Here is an 8,983-nt window from a genome sequence, read left to right as displayed (position 1 = left end):
TTTAAATCTTGACACACTTTCTCTAATATACCTTTTCTGTTCTCCTGGAACCAGATTTGTTGGAAGGTTTAAATCCCGCAAGGAACGTGAGGCAGAGCTTGGAGCCAGAGCAAAGGAATTCACCAATGTTTACATCAAGAATTTTGGAGAAGACATGGATGATGAGAGACTTAAGGAACTCTTTGGCAAGTTTGGTAATGTCTTATGCTTTGAGTTTATATAAACACTGCTGAACTTCAACTTAGTTTGTATCTGTACAGTGCTTTGTAAGAGGAACAATCAGATGGCTGTCTGCAGCTTTATTTAAGAAGTTAGTCCTTATTACACTTTGAATTAGAGCTAGTAATTAATACTCACTACAGAATTTTAAATAACTGGAATAGAATATAATTCTCCTATCAGAGCTTTCTGATGATCTGAAAATATTGTGTAAGTAGTCTCTTTAATGGATTTTGAAAATCTTGAAGTTGCAAATAGAAATGTTTTCTGTTGTATGGATTGATGCTATGAGTTCACTACAGGATATGTGACAAATGTGTTTCCTGTTGCTTTTTCACTGATTTGCAGACTAACCTTTATTCAGAGTATCTGTGCTTTCCTTATTCAATTGCATTGTGGTGGCTGACTTAAGAAATTGCAAGAAACTGCACTATGAGCAAGCTGTTCAGCTCTGCCTTGACCCTTGGTTATGCACAGGGCAGAATTATTGTGGGACTGTATCTAGTAATGTATCTGATGAGTTATTGTTGAATTAGGAAGTGGCAAAGTTCCTTTATCATTATACTGGTCTATAGACCACATGTATTGTATCGTTTTTTTCCTCTGTCAGCACCAGTGGATGTCATGTAAACCGAGACAGAGCCTTGTGTATGAGATCTTGTAGCAGCCTTAAGTAGCATTCACAGGAAATTACTTTTTACTACTCACATATCTGTGGATGAAATGATAGCAAATTTAGCTAATAGCTCTTGCAACTGAATTTGGACGGCAGTTTTACAAAGGTTCAGAACTGCTGAGCTGAGATCCTTTTGCCAAAGCACGTAGAGCTAATAGAAGAGTCTCCTTTCCAGCCTGTAGTACCTATTTCAAAGAATGGAAGTACTAGCACTTCAAATGTTATTTTTTCCATTAAAAATTACTGAATTCACTTTGAAGTTAAATTCCTATCCCATTATGATTGAAAATGCAATACAAAAGATACTCAGCATGGCAGGCATCAGTCATAAAGGCTACAGTTCAGCATCTGGGTAGATCAGTCTTATCCTAATGGGTGGCATTTCCTAGATACTGTCGTTGATGCAGGAATCTTTTGTGGTAAAAATGAAGAAATGAAATATTAAAATTTCTAACCAGTGTTCAAGACATGAAGAGAACATATACAACATAAAATATTTCATTGACATTTTAGGTCCTGCCTTAAGTGTGAAAGTTATGACTGATGAGAGTGGAAAATCCAAGGGCTTTGGCTTCGTTAGTTTTGAAAGACATGAAGATGCCCAAAAAGTAAGTTTTTCTTCATCTTAGGAGTTCTGACTGAAAACTGAATATGAAGTTTCAGTGAGCACTTAGGAAATTTGTGCATTGATCAAGGGTTCTTATTTGGTCAAGGGCACTGCAAAACCAGATATTTGCTTCCTAAACAACTGAACTTAAAATGCTTTCTTATGAGCAAAATGAGTTCATTTGTGGAGCCTACTAAGATACTCCGAAAAAGCCGGAACCGATGTAGAGATGAGACATTTTGAATAATGTAAGAACCTGTTGAGCTGGGCTTGAAGATTTCAGTGAGATTTGGATTTCTTCATGCTGGGCAACACACAAGCATGGTAAATTATTATATCTCTGCAAAACACAAATGAATCATTGGATCTAATTTGGTTGCACAAAACATTTGTGCAAGTGCAAGGCAGAAAGGATTGCTTTTTCAGACTACAGTACTGCAAAGTCAGCAGGAAGGCTATTAGTTTTATGAGTACGTTTGGCACAGCTTTAAGAAAATAGTCAGCCCTGTGATGTTGCTTTTACCTTGAAGAGTAACTTTGGAACAAGGATCCTATTAATTTGTGTATGTGTCTATAGCATGCCAGTATGCTGCATGACTTAATTCTTTGGCAGCTGGTTGCTTTCTGTAGTTTACTATGACAGGAAGGACATAGAATCAGGAGGAAAAACTCAGCCAAGAAGAGATAAAGGCAACAAATCAAGGTTGCTTTTCAAAAGATGGTTTTGTAATTCGTTTGATTTGTTCGTAGTGCAAGAATCCATGCAAGAGATGGGAACAAGTACTGTCTTAAAAGTACATTTTATAGTCTTGTATACGTTCATAAGTGAATTGCTTCTCTTACAGTAGTCAGATGTGCACATATGATGTTTTAAATAACCTGGAATACAAGTATCTCAGTAAATATGAAGCACTGCTAACCTCTTATTTATTACTGAAGGCTGTAGATGAGATGAATGGAAAAGAGCTCAATGGGAAACAAATCTATGTTGGACGGGCTCAGAAAAAAGTGGAAAGACAGACGGAGCTGAAGCGTAAATTTGAGCAAATGAAGCAGGACAGGATCACCAGATACCAGGTTCCCTTTTAATTCAAGAGAACTAACTTCATTCTTGTATTTATGTATGTCATGTGCTTTCAAAACTAACTTGACTTTATTTTCTTAGGGTGTAAACCTTTACGTGAAAAATCTTGATGATGGAATTGATGATGAACGTCTTCGAAAAGAATTCTCCCCATTTGGTACAATCACCAGTGCAAAGGTAAAACTTATTGATTGGACTTGCGCTTTTATTGATGAGCGGAGAGGGAGAAATGAGAAATGTCACCTCTCATTGTTACTATTGTTATATATTCATGAACACCTGTTTTCTTGATTTTTACGTATTTCAGGTTAAACACATCATGTCTTTCTTGATATAAAATGCGTACTGATGTTACTGAAGAAAAATTTTATATTTTAGAGCATTTGTGTGCTCAGTTTTACCTCACTGAGGTTTTTATCTGTATTCACTAAAGAATTAGCTTGTCATTAAATTACATTTCTTTTTATAAATCCATTCAGTAAGACAAACCTGTGGTCTCGCTTGCATAATAAGCTGAAAAAAGGAGCCTTGTGTAAATTGAATAGGGCCAGATGTAACATTTTTTTGTCTTACTGGCAGGTCATGATGGAAGGTGGACGCAGCAAAGGATTTGGGTTTGTCTGCTTTTCGTCACCAGAAGAAGCCACCAAAGCTGTCACAGAGATGAATGGTAGAATTGTGGCTACTAAACCATTATACGTAGCTCTAGCCCAGCGTAAAGAAGAGCGCCAAGCTCATCTCACCAACCAGTATATGCAGAGAATGGCGAGTGTAAGAGCAGTCCCTAACCCAGTAATCAACCCCTACCAACCAGCACCTCCTTCAGGTTACTTCATGGCAGCTATCCCACAGGTATGTATAAAGCTGAGTAACCAAATGCTTAGTACTACACATGTAATTTGTTTAGATTTAAAAGTAAATAAAACAATTAGCATTGATTCATAATTTCAGCATTGTAATTTCGTAGCAGAAAGGTGAGTTGCTGCTCAGCACGCCCTCTGAAGATAACAGGGTAACATAATGTTTTTGCATCTGACAGACTCAGAACCGTGCTGCATACTATCCTACTAATCAACTTGCTCAACTTGCTAGACCTAGTCCTCGCTGGACTGCTCAGGGTGCCAGACCTCATCGTAAGTCTCTTCTTTGCTTTTCCAACAATGGAATTCCTACAATGATCAATTCAATAAGCCTTTACCTTTGAAATTTTAGATATGTTTTTGTGGAACCATAGTATGAGTCTTCGCTATATTTTATGGTATTACTTCTGAACTGTTTTCACCATTCATTGTTTCAGTGTGTAACATAATACATCTTTCCTAAAACACAGCATTCCAAAACATGCCTGGTGCTATCCGCCCGGCAGCTCCCAGACCACCTTTTAGTACCATGAGACCGGCTTCTTCACAAGTACCACGAGTCATGTCAACACAACGTGTTGGTGAGTTTCACTTCCAATAACTTTTAAGTATAAAATCTCTTTTTAGTTTTGCTGATTCAGAATCTCTCAGACATTCAAAAGTTCTTCTCTAGCTCTTACTACAGTGGTAAGTTGGTCTCTCCTTTTGGTAGCTGTGTAGAATACTATCCCAGCAAAGACTGAAAATCAGTTTTCTGCTGTGGTCCCCATCTCTTGTTTCCTTTAGCGTGCATTTCGATAGTGCTGTATGTCAGCTTCTGCCATTTCTAAACACCAGGGTGACAATTGTAAGAAGCTGCATGTGAAAATTCTGAGATGATACAATTTTAGCTCTTACTGTTGAGTAGCAGAACTATCATGTGTCCAGAACCTGCATGTCACTGAATGAACCAGGTCTAATTGTGTTGGAGTCTTAACTCTCTGATAACATCCAAAGCAATGGGTTTTTTTTAGCCATATACTTCATGAAAGTGTCTTTTTTAGGATTGCTATTGACAGCAGGCACTCAGGAAATCAAGTGTCCTTTGAGGTTAGAATGAAATTAAATCAATACTTAACCAAAAGTGAATGTTTTCTTGCATATCTTTAAATAGCACGTAGGAAAAAGCAACTCGTTAGTGATTATGGCTATAAAGCGACAACCAGTAAACTTCTAGCTTTGAAGCTTCAATTGTGACAATTCTGCTGAGATGAATCTATAACACGATACCTGAATTGTGTTCCATTTTGATTGGTTAACTTTTGTACAGTGCATGCTAAATTAAAGATTGAATTGTTCACCAACTGAATTGTTATCTTTTCAGCCAATACATCAACACAAACAATGGGTCCACGTCCTGCAGCAGCAGCTACTGCAGCTACTCCTGCTGTACGCACAGTACCACAGTACAAATATGCTGCAGGTGTTCGCAATCCTCAGCAGCATCTTAATACACAGCCACAGGTTGCTATGCAGCAGGTATGTAATTTTAGGAACTGGTCATGCTTTTGCTGGGTTTTCTGCAGATTAAGGGTGGAGGTGTGTATGATTAAGAGTTTCCTTTGTTTATCTAGTATTCAGGCTTTCCATTATGGCACCAGTAGAATTTGGGGTTTTAAGTTTGTTTCAAGTTCACCTGGGATGGGATGCGATCCTATGTTACTTTATGTTTTCCAGTTTGATACCTTAACTGGAATTTTCCTTGTGATCGCTCCACAATGGAACGGCTGATGCTTATCTCCAGCATTGCTCAGTCTGAACCAGCTCTGTTTGATTAAATTGGCTTAGATGTAATGTATTCCAGGTTTCTGACTGTGTAGGCATTGTTTATGCTGAGTTGTGTAACACTGGATATTTGAAGCTGCAACTAATTATAAGCTAGAATTTAATCTTCTAAACGGTGTAAAATTAATTTGCAGCCTGCTGTCCATGTGCAAGGTCAGGAACCCTTGACTGCTTCCATGTTGGCTTCTGCCCCTCCACAAGAACAAAAGCAGATGTTAGGTATGTACGTGGTATCTTTATGACTTGTAGCAGAAGTGTGCTGAGTACTCTATTACTAATCTTAAAATACAGAATAAATGGTTTTCAGGGTGGAACGAGGAGACTTCTGTTGCTGTTTTTCCTTCAATCTAGGCTGTGCTCATCATATGAGATTTCTCACTCCAGATAACATTTTTTTTTCTAGGTGAACGTCTATTTCCTCTTATTCAAAGCATGCATCCTACTCTGGCGGGTAAGATCACTGGTATGTTGTTGGAGATTGACAACTCTGAACTCCTTCACATGCTCGAGTCTCCTGAGTCTCTTCGTTCGAAGGTAGGTGGACTTTTGCCTCATGATTTTCACACTGATTTAACAGGTGTTTATGCTGGCACGGTAGAGTAGGCGAAGTACAACAGTGGCCTAGAATGTGAACTTCTAATATCTTCTTTTGGTGGGTAGCGGTCATTTAAGCTAGCGTGAACTGAGACTGATGTTATCCTTTCCTTCTTGATGATGCAGGAATTGTTTGTATGTATAATTCAAACCACTTTAACTTAAACAGAAATAAGCTTCCCTTTATTAATTTTTGATGGTTTTTTTACTTACCAGGTTGATGAAGCTGTAGCCGTACTACAAGCCCACCAAGCTAAAGAAGCTGCTCAAAAGGCAGTTAATAACCCTACTGGGGTTCCAAGTGTTTAATAAGTAAGTCTTCTGAGTAATGTAGTATTGTATGTTAATGAGGGCAGTAGTACCTAGTCGAGGGCAGTAATACCTAGTCTATGGCAGTGAGCTTCCAGGCAGTCTGTCATTTACAACCACAGAAAGCAGCAGCAGCTGTGGTTGCAGTTGTAGAATAGTTTTGTGCTCCATTCTTTTCAGTTCAGCAGCTCTTGTTCAGCAAATGCTTCTGGCACTTCATCTTGTGTATTTAGCGAGAATGGGAGCATTGTTTCTAACAGCACATTTAGCTGGTGCATGCCTGCAAAAGTGAGCAGTTCTATCAGACACTACTATTTATACTGTTGTTCAGGAAGAACTTGTAAATTGTGGAAGTAAGCTTAAAATCATGCTTAACCCTATTTTCTTTATGTATGGAATAGCCTATTTACACAATTTATTTACATATGCCAAAATTTAAAATCACAATAATTAAAAACTAAATTACAAATTTTCCCGATTTTACATTTTAGTCAGTTTAGCTTTAATGTTAGCTAAAATGTTCTCTTGGTTATCTTCTGAGAGGTTAGTATCTGAATCTTGCATGACAGGAAGCAGCAAAAGGTGCTATTCCTACAGTTTCAAAAGGGGAAAATGATGTGAAGTTGAGGATGACATAGGAGTGTGTGCCCCATCTAGTCTGGTTGGGCTTTGCGGGCATGTGAATTTCTCACGTTTATAGCTAGTGGTAGAAGTTGCCTGCTTTTAAATTCGATTACTTGGCCTCATTTTTCTTGGTGATCTCCTTTCTGCAGGCATGAGATGGCCTTCTGGAGGCAGAACGAGTCATGCTTTTCCCATGTTTGTTTTTTTTTTCCTAGTGATACTTTCACACTGGAGATAACAAGTGCTGAATAGTTGTCCGTGCTGAACTAAGAACGTTACTCCTTGTGCTCTGTGATGTTTTATGGAATTTGAAAGTACTGTTACTAATTGTTAGAGCTTTTGGTATGCTGGCCTTAGAGATGACCTGCAGTCAAGTTGTTCCAGTAACAATGGATTGTGCCTAGTCCAAGGCCAGGCTGTGCAGCATACTGTTCAGTTGCAGACTGTTTTATCTTATCCAAGCATCACAGACTTGAGACACTTTATTTCAGTATCTCTAAAAAGTGGGGCACCTACCTCTCTGATGCAGTGCTTGTAAAGAACATTGGTGTGACTTATACTCTGAAAGCCCATAGTATTTTCAGGTATGCAGTTGCAGAAAGCGTGTCAGAAAGGAAGGGGCTGTTTTGGTTTCAAATCCTCCTAACAGCACTGTTTTTGTTTTCAGAAAGATCCGGGAACTACAATCTAGAACTTCGCTTCACCGAAGAAAAAAAAATTTAAACATGGAAAAACTATTAAATATTGAGAAAAACATTGCAAAATATAAAATGAATAAAAAAAGGAAAGGAAACTTTGAAGTCAATGTACAGAGCAATGCCGGGGCTAGTAAAACAAGTGCTAGTCCTAGATTACTTATTGATTTAAAATTAAAAAAAAATAGTAAAATAAAAAATACAAATTAATGTTTTATAAACCCGGGGGAAAAGAATTTTCAGCACAGTACAAAAATTTAAAGCATTCCTTTCTTTAATTTTGTAATTCTTTACTGTGGAAAAGCTCAGAATATCACCACTGTTTTAGTTGACAGTGGGAATTGATAGCTGAGCAAAGAAACGTAATTTGGATTATAAAATTCTTCGTTTAATAAAAATTCCTTAAACACTGATTTAATTGTCATGGTTTTTTGTTTGTTGTACTTCTGATAAGGCCTTTCAGAATACCAAGTTAGAATCCAGCTTTTTTTGTAGCAGAGCATTATCTTATAGCTACCTGTTACCTGTTAAGCTTAGGCATTAAACAGAAAGAATAGCTAGATCCACATCTGGGTTTTAAAATCCCTAATAGCACAGTGTCTGGGCCCTTGCCACTGATTAGAAATAGCCCTTTAACTACTATACCTTGGTAGGTACGAAATGTTGTTATAAAAGGTTTGTGATGGGATTCTGTAGCACACCACAATCCCATGTGGCACTTGCACACTCAGTTCTTACAGTGCTTGGAGGAAGGAGCAGTCAGCTCCAGTCAGATACAGGTCAGCTGCTACCTGCAAATGAACTTCACTGTGTCTGAGGTGGAGGTAGAGCAGTATGGATAGAGGTGAATGAGGGAGAATTGTCTGCAACAGTGTTGTATTTAAAGGATACAATTTCTGCAGAACTGCGGGCAGGGAGGTTAATGAGCTGTTGATAGAAGGCTATCTGAAATCTGTGTTTTCTGGAGGAGGATGTCAATGTTTTCTGCACTTATTGCTGCAATCAGAGGACTGTAGTATGCTTTCTGAAATGCCCTCCTCACCCCAAAAAATAATTAGCAAGAGTTGGACTTTATTTCTTCCCCTTCTGCAGAGAACTTCAGAATGGATTTTTCTTTTCACTCAATCAATTTGAGAAGTAAGCCAGTATAGAGAGGTGGTCTGGCACAGATGAATCCTCTATCCCCCATGTCACAAAAAATACACTAGGGTGAGCTTGTACAGTTCTGATATTTAGCCCCCTCCTGATGGAGGGAGATTAGTCACTTTAGTTTCCAGTCTTGCTGAGTTGTATGACTCCATTTAAGGATTTCTGAAAGTTGATGGTAAATTCCAAAATACCCAAATATACTCCAAAATAATGGAGGCAGTTTAAGCAAGATGTGTCAATGGGTAAGAGGTTGAATGTACAACCTTAATTTAGTGTTCTTATTATTGACGTTATGTAAAAGCTTTGGAGAGAGTTTTAAAAACTAAAATTTTTTAGCACCAT

The 8,983-nt window shown here is 38.1% G+C and overlaps 1 protein-coding gene across 2 annotated transcripts in view; it reads left to right on the top strand.

The window, feature by feature from the left end:
• Positions 1-7,905, top strand: part of PABPC1 (poly(A) binding protein cytoplasmic 1) — a 9,642-nt gene extending 1,737 nt beyond the window's left edge. The window contains exons 3-14 of one of the 2 annotated variants that reach the window (XM_031552899.1): positions 55-185; positions 1,409-1,503; positions 2,442-2,579; positions 2,668-2,763; positions 3,166-3,438; positions 3,626-3,719; positions 3,917-4,027; positions 4,810-4,964; positions 5,405-5,489; positions 5,674-5,804; positions 6,081-6,176; positions 7,465-7,905. In XM_031552899.1, coding sequence (XP_031408759.1) covers positions 55-185; positions 1,409-1,503; positions 2,442-2,579; positions 2,668-2,763; positions 3,166-3,438; positions 3,626-3,719; positions 3,917-4,027; positions 4,810-4,964; positions 5,405-5,489; positions 5,674-5,804; positions 6,081-6,173 — 1,402 coding nt within the window. In that variant the 3' untranslated portion in view covers positions 6,174-6,176; positions 7,465-7,905. Of the gene's footprint in view, positions 1-54; positions 195-1,408; positions 1,504-2,441; positions 2,580-2,667; positions 2,764-3,165; positions 3,439-3,625; positions 3,720-3,916; positions 4,028-4,809; positions 4,965-5,404; positions 5,490-5,673; positions 5,805-6,080; positions 6,177-7,464 lie in introns of both variants that reach the window. The other variant, XM_010709180.3, reaches the window with a different exon arrangement.
• The last annotated feature ends 1,078 nt before the right edge of the window (positions 7,906-8,983 follow it).

This window comes from Meleagris gallopavo, chromosome 3, assembly GCF_000146605.3.
Source record: "Meleagris gallopavo isolate NT-WF06-2002-E0010 breed Aviagen turkey brand Nicholas breeding stock chromosome 3, Turkey_5.1, whole genome shotgun sequence".
NCBI classification, from domain to species: Eukaryota; Metazoa; Chordata; class Aves; order Galliformes; family Phasianidae; genus Meleagris; species Meleagris gallopavo.
This window is presented reverse-complemented; position numbering and strand designations above follow the sequence as displayed.